General features: G+C 35.4%; 1 protein-coding gene across 7 annotated transcripts in view; it reads right to left on the minus strand.

Annotated features, from left to right (window-relative positions):
- Positions 1–16,803, minus strand: part of CDC42BPA (CDC42 binding protein kinase alpha) — a 193,859-nt gene that overhangs the window by 40,609 nt on the left and 136,447 nt on the right. For 6 of the 7 annotated variants that reach the window (XR_012774874.1, XM_075496539.1, XM_075496538.1 and 3 more), the window contains 5 exons: positions 15,280–15,404; positions 8,082–8,187; positions 7,318–7,466; positions 5,989–6,080; positions 3,202–3,278 (listed from right to left, as the gene is read on the minus strand). Coding sequence is in view for 6 of the 7 variants with exons in the window: in XM_075496539.1 (XP_075352654.1) it covers positions 3,202–3,278; positions 5,989–6,080; positions 7,318–7,466; positions 8,082–8,187; positions 15,280–15,404 (549 nt within the window). In the remaining variant the exon portion in view is untranslated. Of the gene's footprint in view, positions 1–1,973; positions 2,022–3,201; positions 3,279–5,988; positions 6,081–7,317; positions 7,467–8,081; positions 8,188–15,279; positions 15,405–16,803 lie in introns of all 7 variants that reach the window. The other variant, XM_075496543.1, reaches the window with a different exon arrangement.

The following is a 16,803-nucleotide window of genomic DNA, read 5'->3' on the forward strand; positions in this document are numbered from 1 at the left end:
ACCACCTTTCACCTACTAATATGGCCATCAGCTTTATTTCTCTTTCTAATAAAGACAGGTAGCTCAACAAGTCTTGTATTTGTCTGCAAGGTACTATTCCCATCTTTGAACAGTCAACTCTCTTCTTCCACAGTTTTGCCAGATGAGAAAGAATTCTGCCCCGGTGTTAAGAGATGTTAGCCCCTGGCCAGACCAGTACAGAAATGTACTCTTGCCCCATGCAACTGAGAAAAAGATGTTCCTCTTGGACTCAGATTGAAGATGTAACAGGGGAGGTTTTACTCTGTGCGTAGTAAGGCATCCACATGCAACAATATACACATTAATACCTGGAGTTTTACCTAAGACTAAAAGATGGCTATCTGAACAGATTTGACCTGGATGGACCAATCAAGAAGAATGTCTTAAAGGATGTACGCCAACAGTTGAAAATTATTCCCTTGCACAGATTTAAAAAAAAAAAAAAAAAAAAAAAAAGAAAAAATTCGCAATTTTGTCAAAATGCTTGTGAAAAAAATATGCTGCCTTCTTTAAAACAAAAAAGAAGCAACAATAAATACAGAATAAAGTACTGATGTCCTTCAAAACTAACTAGATAGCAACCAGGAAACCTTAAGAAAGTCCTAAGTGTCCCCCTGCAAAATAGAACATTATGCCACATCTGTACTTTATTTCTCTTTTAACAGGTTTTAGGAGAGAGTATTAGATATTTTTAAAGGTCACTTTCTGTGAAAGAACCCGCTGATACACACTAAGTGTTCCTAATACTCAGGCAACATAGAGAACACTTCTTTAATCCAGATAAAAGATATAAATATTATTTATTTATTGTAGATTTAACATGACAGGAAACTGTAATCTCATTTTTTTCGTGCAAGAAAATTCCAACAATATCAGCAAGACAAAGTTTTCTATACGCTATACAAAAATGCAGGCAAATACCTTCTACTATGGTACCATAAATGTACCTTCACATTTTGGCTAAGGTATATACCTGATTTACAGAAAAAAAGCATCTAGAAGAAAAGCATTCTTTCAGAGTTTGTGAAACAAATGCAACCAGTAGAACATGCCCATATACTATACCCTCTTTGTTACACCCTTCACAGCAGACATTTCTAGAATAAAATTAATTGTATCACATTTTAATGCAAAAAGGATTATACTATTTAAAATACATATGTATAAATATGTGCATATGTGTATACACATATATACAAGCACACACAGACGTACACACACAATATACCTACAGAGTTGTAATGGATGGTTCTCTAGCATGGACGCATAGCATATACCTCAATTTTAAAAAGCTTATTCTTATTTACTTTTATTTGCCTACTACTTTGTTCTGGAAGAAATAGAATGCAGTCAATTTTCAGCTTTTAACTCAGTTCTCTTAGTATGCAATTAACTAGGGTAAATATTTAAACGCTGTCCTGACAGAAAACTAGCATCTCAAATGGCAATAAAAAGTAGTAAGTTCACTTCAGTCATAATGAAAATTACTTCTTACAATATAGGCTAAAAAAAAGACAGTATTTTATTTGAGCAAACAGAAATAACTGTATGCAAGGAAAACATTTTCACTGAAGCGATCATAAAACTTTTGGAAACAACTAATGATAAAGTAATAATATGAAGCAATAGAACTAAATGAAATAAACATGTCAGTGATTTTGGAACCATTTTCCACAGGCCATATCAATAGATAAGGCCCAAAAGCAGCTTCTCCCCATTAGAAAAACTGTTTGCAATCAAGAATTCTTCACCTGCACCTAAAGAAAAACATTTACTTTAAAATTGAACATCTAACTATATAAATAAGTGTAAGTATGATATTATAGAAATATTCTGTTCTCCACTGCACTTGCAGATTTTTTAAGTTGACTGCATTAATGTTTGAATATTCCAAATCAATCAACTGATCTCTGTTATTGAGGGATTTACTGGTTTGAAAGTCAAAGACTTACGTCATCCATAAAATCAATCAATGAGGATGAAGAGGAGGAAAAGGAATCCTATTTTAATGAAAACAGCAGTAAAAAAAAAAGAGAGAGAGAGAGAGAAAGAGATGGATGAAGAAAACCGTTCAGTATAAATAAAAGTGCAAAAATAAAGAACTATAAATAACTACTGCCAGTAACAGTTACCTCAGTAAGTTTTCATTAATTGCCTTTCAAGGACAATTAATCAATAAACTACCTGTATAAAACCAAATGTTTTTCCAGCATTCACTCAATAAAATAATATTCCTACACTCCCAACAGGATTTTTATATGGAAAGTAATTTATAAGATAAATAATTAAAAAGCAAATTAAAAAAATGGTATTAATTGTGATGACTTCAAGAGAGAACAATGAATTAATGAATGAACGATGAAAAGAAAGTAAATTTTGGAACATCAATAACATCAGGGATTACGCTCTTTCTTAGCTAAATGTGATAACCTTGTACACCCATCAGGAAAAAAACAGGGGCAAATTTTAGACCAATGTATAACTGTAAAGGTGGTGTCTTGTCCCCTCTGAAGTCAGTTTGACCAATATTTCACCCCAGCTGCTCTTTAAAAAGAAAAAAGATGCATTGCTTACTGTTGATTAAAAAAAGAAGACATGAAATGTATAGTATCATTTCACTTTTTTTCTTCCAGCTTTTCTACCTAAACTGGTCTTTTGTCTAAAAGTGACAAAGGAATTAAACAGATTTATTTTTTAAGTATATAGGAGCTGTGGAGAGGAGATGAATAGTAATTATCTGGATTTTACAGATCTGTGTAAAATGAACAGAAGATGGAAACAACCTAATAAATATACAGTACCAATGACTTCATGGAATACATTCAAGGATTATTTATGTATTTTCTCTCATTTTTACCAAACCAGTATCTGCATTACTTAGCATTTTTCTGAATACAAAGAAAGGCCATTTGAACAACTACGCTTTTCACGTTCACTATGAAATCAGGAAAATTTCTGCATTCAAGATTTGAGAGAGAATTCACTATGATTACTAGTGTTCAGGAGAAGACAGCCAGCACTGTAAATGACAAACAATTCTCACATATTATTATACACAAATATAAATGCAGCAATATGATTAAAATACAGTAGCAAACTCTCAGCAAATATGCATATAACCTGCACATAACAGCAGGAGTTCCACTGACTAACAGAGAGTTAGAAGAGCTGTACACTTACTTCAAATTGATCCAGAGCAGAGGTAGGCGCATTCAAAAATGCCAAGAAAGAATTCTGTGAGTCTTGGTGCTTTACACCTAGAAAACAGCAGCAGGTTTTTAAGCTACAGAAAAATGACCTTTTCATGGAGGACCTTTGCCTTGCTGAATCAGGGTTTGAGTATCCACCTGAGCCACCTACATTTTTTGAAAAGAGTTGTCACATTTTGTCTGTTTTCCAGAGTAAAAGATTTTTAAATAGACATACACCCACTAAGCAAGCAGTGTATGTTTATTAACCTTTTCCAATCTAGGATGTGCGTGGTGTAAAGTCAACACGATCACTACTGTATGTATGTGTCTTATGCAGAAGGAATGGGTTTCTAATGTGTTTGTGTCCATTTGCAACACGCACTGCGTGACCCACAGGCATGCACACTAATGCAGGAGGTGTCATCCCTGCTCTAGTCACACGCTGGACAGCCTACCATGACAAGACAGCTTCAGCGAACAGTGAGGTTCCACAAGAACATACAGAACAGGCTGTTTGAGGAACACACTGCATTTCCAAATAATACGATTTCCTTGACCCATGCTCTATGCCTGTCTGCCACCTCTCACTTTTCAATGTCCAGGAGTAATACAATCCTGGGTAAAGCTTCAAATGTCTCTGTCACGCTACGCCATTTACGTGGTTTTCAGCCAGTAAGAAGAGCAGGAACACTGCATCCTCTGGAGCCGCAGAGGCTGGCACATCTTGACTGTTATTTTAACTTGCTTCAACTGATAGATATTTTTTTCTTCTTCTTCTTTTCTTGGGGGAATAATTCAAGTTGCTGTGTGGGTGTTTATAAATCACAGATGTGTACAAACTCTAGCTTCCTGAACACTATAAATACATTATATATATATACTTATTATGACCAAAGCCTGCAGGACTGTGTGCATCTCAAAAGACTAATGCTATCAAAGGTCACTTATTTCTTTTAAAAAACGTCAGTGTCTTGCTCTAACTGGCCATATCACCCTGTTTGCTGCAAATATAACCCCCAGTGAACAAAGAAGTTACAAAGAACCCTTTCCTCTTCAAAATATAAATACACTGAAACCCCAGTAAAAGACTAAAAACACTTCTCATATTACCTGTGACTTTACAGAATAATTTTTAGTAATCTTTTTCCCCACCCCCCTCAGTTTCTGGAACACATTTATAAAGAGCAAAGGATTCAAGTGCTAATCTAAGTAATCCCTTCCCAGAACTCAATTTCCACACACAGGAAGTTACCACTGTACTTTGACTACATTTGAATACTCTATACAGTTCATGATTCAAACATCAATATATTTCTTCTTATAAGAGAAAACCAAATTCAAAGATAATAAGGATTTTGGATTAAGGTGTATTTCTATCAAAATATTTGAATAGTTGCAGTAGAATCTTATTAATTTACTTCTGGCAAAAAGCATAATAACTAACTTTTCCTTAAACAGTACATTTTCTTTTCTTTCTTTCTTTTTTTTAAAGAAAAGAGTAAATGTTTATCACTATTTTCACAAAAACAATAAGGTTTTAAACACTTGAAAAAATACAGGGTAAAATATTAATTATAAATTCTTAACAGATTGTTTAACACAAAGGAATATTTCAGAAGTCGAATAAACGTGCATAATATTTAAGACAGTTCAAGAATCTATAAGTGAAAGCTAAACATGACAAAGCATTATTGTCTCCAGGGAGATGTTATCAAGAGTTCCTCTCCAAGCACTTGGAAGAAGCATAATCCTGGCATCAGTGCTAAGCGTCAAGACGAACAAGTATCTATTCCCTAGGTCTTATTTGCTAATCAGCACCAGTCATTTTTTAATGTTCCGTATAGGTTTGTATTATTTTTACCAGTCAACCAGCACTTGGAGGCCTCTATATAGGAGATGAATGTTAACTACAATACATTATTGACTGACATGCCGTTAGGTTGCAAAGGCTGAACAATATTTGACATCCCTACACAGCAATTGTTGCCAGGGTTTTGAAACTCTGGAGTTCAAACAGTTCCCTACAGAAAATTAGGTAATTGCATTTGGTCTGAAAAATCACTTCTTCCCCTGTGACTCATAAGATACAAATATTAGAGCTACTACGGGAACTGCAAAGAATCAGCCAAATCATTAATCATCTCTCAATGAAAATTTTTTTCCTTTCAGAATTACCAAAAAGTCTCTTCTCCCAGCAACAATGCAAAATACTGTTAGACACATGCACTAGAAATCCCAGAACATACTCTTAATACCACAGCAAAGCAAATATGACCACACTGTTCACTACGTGGTTACAAAGCCAATCAACAAAGTCATCCCAGAAACAAATGAATGCTCTGAATGCGTCTGCAGTTGTTTACTCTCTGTGTAGACAGGGCCAAAACTTTCACAGATGAAGAACACTATGATCAGTACTGAAGTCTAAATACCTTCACCCATCATAAAGAGGAAAAAAATTTATAAATATATCTATACTTCTAACAGTTTTCTGGCAGTAAATCACCATACATATGCCAAATAAAAATAGTGCAGTTCCAACTCAAATAATACCTTACTGGTTCAAGTATATCAACAAAACTGAAGTCTATTACAAGTATGTATTAGAAGTGCAAATGCAACTGCTGTGCGTACATCTTAACATGCAATTGTTGTGCTCACATTTTGTATGCCAAAGTCTGTGGGTATCATATTTTAGTTGCAAGGTGACACTTAATTGAAAAGATGTACCCATCAATGTGAAACATGTTATTTACTTGGATATCAGTTGCCATACCCTTTTCTGATCTAAGCTCGTCTGTCTCCTTTTTCAGCCTTTCAATATCTGTCAACAGTTCCATGTTCTTCTTCTCAGATTCTTGCAATTTACTTCAAAAGAATACAAACAAAAAACCTGTGTAAATATTGAGAACCCATGACACAAGTCACTTTTTTTTGTCCATCTTTGCATGCTATTTAAGAATTAATGCCCAGCAAGCTTCCTCATGTCATCAAATGCCAGAATGAATTCAGAAATCTATTGGGAACTGTTTAGTATGGTATCTTAAAAAAACAAAACAAAACAAAACAAAACAAAACCAACAAAACAGAACAAGCAATTAATTGCCTGTTTACCCATTAAATAGGCTTGTGTTTCTAATTTATGAGTAATTGTCTGAGCTTGTATCCTGTGAATGAGAAAAAAAGACCACATGTATTTTTATGCTTAAAAACTGGGGGGGGATTTGTTAATTCACAGTGCCTGTGATACTAATAGATGATGATGAACTATTTTTCTTCTCAGTTACAGTTAGTCGTTTCATTGCTTTGCAATTCACAGCTGATAGATAACACTACTATGCATTTCTACCGCACTTCTCATCCTTGCCTATCAAAGCAAACGCTGGTTCTCTTGTTCTTAGAGGATCTACAATGCTGCCTATCATCATGTTACCTGGCCTGAAAAACACCCAAGTCAGGTGGACGAGGTATTCCCACTTTACAGATAACATACTTGAATCTCAGCACTGTCCAACTGCTTTCCTAAAGCTGCAAAACAAGTCAGTGCTCTGAGCTAGACTGAAGCTGGAGACCTAAGAATGGAATATCTTCCTGCTAATTCCCTGCTTCAGGCATTCACCCAACTCATAATACATTTTGTAATTAGGGGGATGTGTGTGTGTGTGCACGGAGAGAGGTCTGAGGAGATAATAAAAGAATTAATAATATTCCATAAGCACATCTTATTAACTGTGCAAATCAGTATGCAACAATTGATTTTCATCAGCTAACCTAATGCAGCTATCAATAGAATGGAAAAGAGTACATTCTAAGATACAAACCCAAACTGTGCTTGCATTTGAACTTGTTATCACAACTAGAAGAGATTATATTATTAAAGAGAAAGTTTCCCCCTCTGAAAGTCTTCAAGATTTCAAATTTTCCCAGTAAGTGTTCAGCTGCTTACACAATGAAGAGAGATATGGTCTTTTTTTCACATTTGGATAGAAGAAACTGGCATATCATTCATTATCAAATTTTGACAGATGAGATAGTTAAAATCATTATTTGATGACACTCCCTGGGAGGTATCAAAGTCATTTTCCATGAGAAAATTCATTCTTACCACTCTGTAGAGATACAGGAAGCTTTGACTTTATTCAACTCATCTTGAATAGCCTGTTTGGCTCGGATTTCAGCATCAAGAGCAGACTGTAGTTCCAACCTTGCAGACATATCCAGTTTTGCAAAGCGGCGCATCTTCCAGGGCATGTCCTAGTAAAGAATAAAAAAAGGGAGAAGAAGGAGTAAGAGGAAAGAAGGCAGAAAATGAGGAACATAACTAACTTCAACAATTATGTTTCTCAGTCTATTATGTTCTTAACATAAGAGTTCATTAATTCCAAAGTAATCTAAAATTAAAAAATTAAAAGAGTATTATTAGTATTATTATTTTTAAACTCAAGTACTAAATAGGCAAGATGAATGTCTTATGCTGTCACGATGTCAAAAGCAAGAGATTTTGTGAATTCAAGTTTTGATGTGCCTCAATTAAAATGACAGCTATGAAGGACATTCACATTTCAAAAGTGAAAGATTTTAAGGCTTTCATGGCCCAAAGTATAGATTTCCTTCAACAAATTCATGTACGATTATAAAGTAGCTACTTGAGCAATATAATAGGTAAAATCATGTTATAAAGATATTCGTGTTTACTTAATTGATAAACAATAAATTTGCTATTCAGTTATTCAGAAGGGAAGGTCTAGGAAAGTTTAATTTTTGACTAACACAGGCTCTACAGACAGTTTATTACTGCAGCTGAAACTATCAAATTAGGGGTTTTTCAAACAACAACAACCAATCTGACATATGGAAGTAGAGTCTTACTGTAGCTCTTGCACCCAAACTGGAGTTCCTCAGGGCCTCTAGTTCTTCTGTCATTTTAGAGGCCAAGGCTTGAAGATAACCTCGAGCATCTTTTTCATCACTTACCCTAAACAATTACATTAGAAGAAAAAGGTGTTTTAACCAAAGAATCTAAAGAAAAAAACAAAAGTCCCTTCAACTAAATAGCAACCAGAAACAGAAAAAAGCAGAATACAAAATAAAAATCATAAAACATAAGGAAGCAAACAAACAAAAACCAATCCAGAAGACCACACAGAACTAAGCCTTTGCTGCTTTGCGGAGTTCCATTAAACAATATACATCACTAAGAATAAAGGAATAAAGATTGAAGAACCGCATATTTAAGTAACATATGTCTCAGTATAAATGTCAGCTAGCTGAAATCGAGACTGTGGGAAAGCAAACTTTCAGGGTTCAACCTATTTTTAGAGTGTAGATTAAGACAAAACTTAAAACCAATAATTAACAATTCAACCATCCACATAACATTGGAACTAGTGGTTGACTTTACTGTATTAACTGACTATGAGAAGTAGCAGTTAGAATCAAACAGTGATGTTATTTCAAGAAATGCTAATTAAATAGGGAGAGTCTAATTCTAATGTTATTAAACAGTATAAGCCAGAAGAGGCACTCTCATTCCCCGAGCTTGCTTTCTATCAAGACATGTTTTCTGGGTGTAAACACATCAAGGAGGAGACACGTCTGTTTTTCAGATTCTTTGATCATCAGTTACAAAGAAAAAAACTTTCTGTGATTAATCACAGCAGAAGGTTCTTTCTTCACTTTGCCTCAGGTATTAACATAGAAAAGAAAGCTGCGAAAAAAATACCTCACTGAAACTAAGCAGCTTATGAAAAACCTAAACCAAACCAACAGGGGGGAAAAGAAAACAACCCCAAGAAAAGAAAAAAAAAAACATTTCCTTTCACCTTACATGCCTGGCTCTGAACATACTCATCTTGCCCACAGAAGAACGAACTCAGGTCTGCAACACGAGGGCATACCCAAGTCTCTGAACCAGTCTCAGAGACCAGCAGTCTAATACCACAGCTGGATCACAGTTAGATCTATCAACACTAACCACAGAAATGTTTAGGATGAGGTCTAAGTAATCATCCTCAAATAGCTTTATATAACTTTCCTAAAAGTGGGAAAATATTTTTTCTACTTCATGGAAATTAACTTATCCTTGCCTCCTGATCATTCCTTAGTAACTGTAACCCCGAGTATGTTGAACTGGAGATGAGAGGTCTCCAGATGGCTGAATTTGTCTCTTAGTGACCTCTCTGCAGAAAGGGATTCCCCCTCCATGCCTACAAAGCAATATAAGTTTCTCTGGTTGATACTATGGAGTTCATACACACAGTGAATATGGAAAAGTGCTACCTGCAAGCTTACCATTAATGAATAAAAATAATATAATGTTTCAACAAAGAGTTATAGATAGTCACCGGGAGGCAAGAAAGATAGCACATACTCTGAACCACCACGGGCAAGGGAGGAACAGATGAGCTTTCCCATAGTGGCCTTAGGGCAAAATCACAATGCAAAAGCTATGGGCTAAACATCTACAGGTTGCAGCAACTTCTGGGCGTGCAGTTTAAGATTCTATGTAAAAGAAGACTGCTTTAATACAGAGGAAGCTAATGCAAAAATAGTGACTATTTGCCACGAAATTCCCACCCAGCATGAAAAAGCACACACTTATTCACGCTTTGGGCTTTATCATCTTTGTCTCCTGCTTACAATTTAGTTCAACAGGTGGGGAGGAGCCTAGAAAAAAACCAAATCAAAACAAAACATGTGTCCTGACTCTATTAAAAGTCAGTGAGGGTTTTGATATTAATGAGTCAGTATCTTTCCCAAGGTACACCAGAACTCAGTGGAAGCAGCATGCCAACTTTTTTTTTTTCCATAACATTCTGGATGAAACACATTTTGATGACCAGATACAGGTAATCTTGTCCTATACAAACCACTTAGGATAGAAGAGTGGGCAAAAGATGTGAGAGGTAGCTTAAGATGCTTGGGGGGCTTGGGGGTGTGTGTGTGTGTGTGTCCATGATGAAATGCATAGTAAAAAGAAAAGAGTGTAAGCAGGAATAAAAAGAAGTGTGAGGTTCTCAAGGTGATAAAGTAAATTTTCCTGATGTAGAAGAAGGGAAAAGAAATTCAGGAATTGGGGTTTGATCTTCTCTATTTTTAATGACATGTAAAATCTTTGCAGAAAAAAAAGGGACAATGTCAGGTTAAAAATAAAATTGAATTGGTGCCTTATTTTTTAATTTTTCTAATTAAAGATTAAAAACTTTACATGTCCAATTTATGTGTCAATATTTATCATGCCATATAGATCCTTCCTCATGGAAGGAGAGAAAACACTTCAGTTATTTGGTTTATGATATGTGGAACCTTCAGGCTCTAAATTCTGAAGAGCTGCACATGCAGTAACCTCAGAGAGATGTTCCACAGAACACGTAGAAATCTAGAAAATGCAAAAAAAAGGTCAATTTTTGCAAAAATCTATACTAGGACAGTAAATACAAGCAGTACAATTTAGAGCTGAGATACAGTTTTGTCGTCCACTAGATGGCAACATTCTCTCGATAATGAGATACATTGATTAACCATGTGGACCCAAGAGTTCTTGCAGGTTTTTGATTTGTTACTGTTTCACTGGGGGTTTTTTGTTTGGTTGGCTTTTTTTTTTTTTTTTTGAAGATAAAGCAAGAATGGTAAAGTTAATCTTACTAATGTTTCTCTCCTTGCCCCCTCTTCTTGCAGAGAGCCCTAACAAGCACAGCAGAAGACCTAAGGAAGAAAAGTTCTTTAGATTCCACCCAGAGTAATTTCTTTCTTTCCTGAAAATTTAGATTAGATGAACTGTTCTGTTTTCATATATAAGTGCCCTTGCAAGCTTAGTTCGTTAACTATAAAGAACCTAGAACAATGATATAGTATAAATTCCTCTAAAATTTACTTTCACTTTTTAGTTGGAGCCAACATCATGACAACCTTCAAATAACCACTGACCAATATCTAGCATGTTATTTGTCAGGCTGCTAGGAACCTCAGACTCTCTCGGTCTCTCTATCCGGGATACTTTACAATACAAAATGGACCCAGAGGACTGGAGATATTTTGCTGAACAGGAGTGGTCTTGAAGCCCTGGGATCTTATGCCAAGCTGGATCTTACCTGATTTAAAAATCCCAAGAAAGTCTGTGGGCCGTGACTCCCATTTCTCCTGTAGTTTCTCAATGCTTTTAAATTTCTGTCTTCATATCACTATGCTCAAAGCCTCCAGCTTAATTATTTTCTTTTTCCCCTGCCCTCTCCAACAAAACTTGTTTTTTAAACTACTTCTCTAAAAATTTTCAACATTTCACTCTGCTCCCAAACCCCGAAAATTTTGCCCTGCCCTCCAGAATTTCTATTTTATAGGTAATTAACCTCTGATTATTGTTACCTCAAACAGTGCATCTCAGAATTTTTCAAGTTTTGAGTTTCTTACAGTTGAATTTACCCAGAATTTTTGCTAAACCTTTTCCACAATTTGTGTGTGCTTTCTTCTGAGAGCAACCAGATTTAAAAAAATAAAACAAAACAAAAAAACTCAAAACAAACAAACAAAAAACTTTGGGGCTTTTTAATGTTTGATTTACTGCAGAAGTTTGGGGGATTCGTTTTTGGGGGGGAGTTGTTTGTTTGTTTGTGTTTTTTTTTTTTAATGAAATCAATAATTAAGATAAAATCAACCACAGCACAGTTGATTGGAAAGATGTCTAGTCCACAACAAGAATATTAACTGAATCTTCTGGTAAACAACAGTCACAGCTTCTGGCCAGCTGAATCCAAGCCTAACATCCACTCTACAGGTAAATCAGGTAGGATTTAGCTCTCCATATAAACATATCAACAATACAGAATTCTTCATTTGAACTTACTTTTTCAATCAGTGGGGAGAAAAAGAGACTTCTACTAGTCATGGGATTTATTTTAGTTGTCTACCTTAGGACTTCTAAAACTAGGTTACATGAATCCCTCCCAGAGGGACAAGTAAGTTAAGATTCTTGCCAAGTACTCTGGGAATCACTACCAAGATTTCCACCGACCTCCTTTCTGCAACAGAACAGAAATACTGTACCATGGCTATTTAAAAGATTCCTTTTAAAAGTGACTGCATTAACCTCCTACGCAATTAATCTCTTTCCCATCTCCCATAGGAAAATTTATAGCTGACTATAAAAGCCTCAATATTTCTTACTCTTGTCAAGGAATGATGAGTGATTTGGCAAATATAAACTTGTCAATATAATAGCTCCATCAAGGCTGAATGATCTGTGAGGGTCTATTGCTACCACATTAGAATTTGCAATGAAAGTTTGATTCAAGTGTTTATATTAAGATTTTGGCTATATTTATGGCATCTTGAGATAACACCACCAAAAATAAAAAGGCTTTTGTACATTTGCCCTAAACAAGATGCAAGAGAGTACAGTAAGAAAGAAGGGAAAGGCTAAAGGGAACATGATAGCCCATTAAAATTACTCCCAAGTCATAAAATCTGAAAGAAATAACTTAGAAGGGCCCAAGGAGTCGTAAAAGAGTGACAATTTTAACCACCCAAAATGTGGACTCGAATAGTGGGGCAGGTTTCCTGAGAGAGACATCTATTAGATGTCAAAGCACTCAAAGGAAGTAAGGGACTCCTTGGGCTTGTGTTTCTTAAAACAGGGCTAGAACAAATCCCTTGAACTACCACAGGCAGCTGAGCAAACTGTTTACAAAACCAGTAATTAATTCCATCTACTGCCTCCTATCCTTCACGAATCATGGTACAAAAAGAAGGCGGTAGGCAAACCCCATTTTTAAGATGTGGAAAGGATACACCCAATATACATATTTTAAATTAATATTATGGGAGAAATCTGTTAGTTTTGAAGAGGGAGCCTACAAGCTCTACCCTACTTTGTTAGCTCCAAGGCATTCTGTTGTCATACTGAAGAGGTGGACAGGTATGGATTTAAATTGTGTCTTCTTCTGAGGAAAACATAGGCTTGTGACTGATTAAGTAAGATTAGTTTTCTTAAAAATTAGGGTTTTTTTCTTTTACAATGTTTATCATTATTTTTAAATACTTCATACAGCACCCTATGTTCCACAGCAAAAAATCCCCAGAGAAGGACCTAGTGTCAGTATGCAGTGCTGAATTCTAAGGACAGCAGATGGACATGACCAGATTATCTGGGTAACATGAAAAATCTAAACATAATAAGAAAAAGATGTGAGCAAAGATATGGCCTCACATAGCTGAAAGAAGTTTAACATAAGCAGAGAGAAGTATGGAGGGAAAACTGAGATGTGTACAGTGATTAAAAAGTGGAACCAAGCCTGTTTTTTTTATCTCCTTAATGTTTGCCCACAGTACTTCTATTTTTTTTTCTTTTCACATAACTCTTTAATTTTTAGTTCCGTACTTTTTAAAAGACACTATATTATCATAAGGGATCAGTAAAATGGTATCCTTCATTCAGAAAGTTAGTCTTGCATGTTCCTCATCTTTTTTCATTAAGTATCTTTAGAGATAACAAAAAACTCAATCCCAAACCTCTTTTACCCTCCAGTGACATCTCCAGTATGTGCAAGATGCTTTATCATATACCTGAACCACATCAGTAGTACATCTTAAAATATTAAACACTCTCATAAATTGGAGAAGGGACATTCTTAATGGCTGTTGGAACATTTTTACATAGTGTTAAGTAAAACAATCCACAACTAACTCTGACTTGTCTTTTTCTAGGACTGCCAAGTTTTATGAGTGCTTTCACATGTAAATCTGAAAAACGGGGTTTGGTTACCTTGGTGCATTAAGACTGATAAGCATTGCCTTAAAACAATATGAAATGTGAAATAATAGACTTTTCTCTCTTGCTACCTTGATTTTTTTCTGAATAAACATTTCTGATTGGCTAGAAATTAACTGCTCATTTAAACAACTTTTATGTATTTTTTTTTTCTGTGACACAGGCCATCTACTACACTCACAGCTACGAGACAAGATTTGAAAGGAACATGCACAAAGTGGACCCTTTAAATTTTTTAACCTCTGCTATGAATACAATGCCTTGAGACACTATGGACTTCATAGTTCAGCGCTACATAATTTTATGTAACAAATACTGTTTAAAACAATTCCAGAAACCCAGAAGACAGCCCTTCTTTCTTGTTATGTATTCACATGGCTATCTCTGTATTTGGACAACAAAATTATACTGATACTACAATAATACTAAACTAGGTTTCATTAAAACAAATGTTTCCCATTTTTGCTTTGACACAACAAATTAGATTTTTTTTCACTAACACGAGATGGGAAAAATGGGGGGAAAAAAAAAAAATCAAGTAGCAAACCAAAACCAGATTAGTATGTGATGATGAAATCTTCCCAGAAGTGGATGATCTGTAAAAAAAAAGTCTGGATGCAAACTGGTTTTGTAGATGCTAAACACTGCAATGGACCATAAAAGGGGAGGGGAGAAAAGCAGGCATGGAGAGGAAAAATAAAGGCCACCTAGATAAAACAATATTTTTCTCTTAATAGTTTCAACTTTTTTTTTTTCCCCTTAATTTATTAGAACTGGACAGAAGACTTTAGAAACATAACGTCATTATTTAGCAAAAGTATTATTAGAAACATCACTTGACTGGCTTCGTGGTAGTCTCAAATGCCCTCCTTGTAAAAAAATCACATAAAGTTGCAGTGTATTTGTATCATTCTGCCACATGCCAAGCAGATGAAGGAAATTAATGCCGAGACACAAATACTCTCACAGCCACTGCTTTTCCCAGGCTTGTTCCCTCTCTGAGGCGTGAGCTCAGCACATGACTCCTTCCAGCATTCTTCCAAAGCCACAAGCCACACCCAATGGCCATGATTCTTCTGCACTTAAAGAAGTTGTATTTGGTAAGACACTTTTGCTCTTAAGGAGGAACACAATTTTCCAGATTTGGATATTATTAACATCTCAAGCAAAAATACAGCAGAATCCCAGACAGGTGTGACATTTCACCTAAGCACTTGCAAGTGCCATGGGCAAAGGCAAAAACTCAATAACGGCTCTACCACATACTGAGGGGATTCTGCAATGACATTAGAGCAGAGTATTCACCATTGGATGATCTCAGTAATTTGGGCCTCCCAGTGGGCCACGGACTCCTTTTTATCAGCCAGGTCTCTCATCTCTTCTTCCAGCTGCCGGTTATTCATACTCAGCCTCTCAAACATGGCGGTGAGCTGAATGAGAATTTAAACAACTTGTTAAAGGTATAAGCTGCTGTGACTCAATCTCTGTGCAGACTCAAAGCCGCATGTCCCCCTTTCCCACATCCTGCACTTGCTTTAAAAATTGGTACTATCCATCACAATAAACACCATGTAACAATAAAAGCCAGAATGTCTTCTCATGTATGACCTTAGCTGTACTGAAAGGCCATTTTTAAGGACTAGAACTACACTTTTAATTTAACAAATTAATTAGTTTTCTGAGAACTAGTCTCCAAACACCTCTACAACTGTTAGAAGGCTTCTACTTTGCACCATATAGGTGTGGAATGTTCTATATAGAAAGAAACTACATTAGACGAGCAAAGCAAGGGCACAAAAACTGTTATAACTCAGATAAAACTGCCGAACCTCTCCCTTGTTTAGTAACCATGGAGAATGAGAGGCTTAACAGATACAGGCTCGAGTCAGTTCTGAGATTCTCCAGGTGTCTCACATTCCCCTATTTTTCATTTCACTTACTTGCAGACAGGGAAATTGAAATTAAATGCACATCTGTAAGTACAATATGTTATACCTAGCAATTAACCTCACTCGCATTCACATAGCTGTCAATCATACATGCACATTCTGCAAGACAAAAGCCACAGCTAACCTGAGTTGGTATTGGGAACTAAACCTTCATTATGTCAAATAATTATTCAGAAAGTCAAACTGGAATCAGAGATCAGATAGACTTTATAGGAAGGCCTGCTTAGGACAATGAATCTCATGTGAAAGGCTTCTTTTAGTACCGAAATATATTAACAAATCAAAATGATGAAAAAAATATCAGTTTTAAATCTATTCTGCTTTTTACTAGTAATATGAGTACTTCACTCCATATTTATAATTTAAATGGGCTTATGATTTAAATATGCCTATTTATTAAATGTAATCTGACAAGAAAAATACAAAGCTAACCAAATTTAAAAAAAAAATACAACTGAGCAGAAAAACTATCAAAGTGACTAGTCTCTTACTGTTCTTGGACTAAGCCTACATATAGGCATATATAGTATGTGTCTTACACTGGTATGAAAATATACTTTAATTTGAACACTGACATGCAAACATGCTTACTTTGAAGAACACTGTACTTTCATCATATTTTTAGAAAATTCAATGCATTACAAAAAGAATAGACAAGTTTAGCAAGACTTGGCTAATCCACAATGAACTTGAATAACCTGTCAAAATGAACAATAAAGAGAGAATCTAAATGCACAAAACATAATTATTCCTTGCTCAAGACACTTCAATTAATATGCCTTATCATTTGTATTTTTTTTAATATCTCAAAGTAACACTTAATCTCAATAGGTGGGAGGGGCACTGCTATTTCACAGTAATTGACATGCAAATATACTCT

The sequence above is a fragment of the Mycteria americana genome, chromosome 3 (genome assembly GCF_035582795.1).
Source record: "Mycteria americana isolate JAX WOST 10 ecotype Jacksonville Zoo and Gardens chromosome 3, USCA_MyAme_1.0, whole genome shotgun sequence".
Lineage (NCBI taxonomy): Eukaryota > Metazoa > Chordata > Aves > Ciconiiformes > Ciconiidae > Mycteria > Mycteria americana.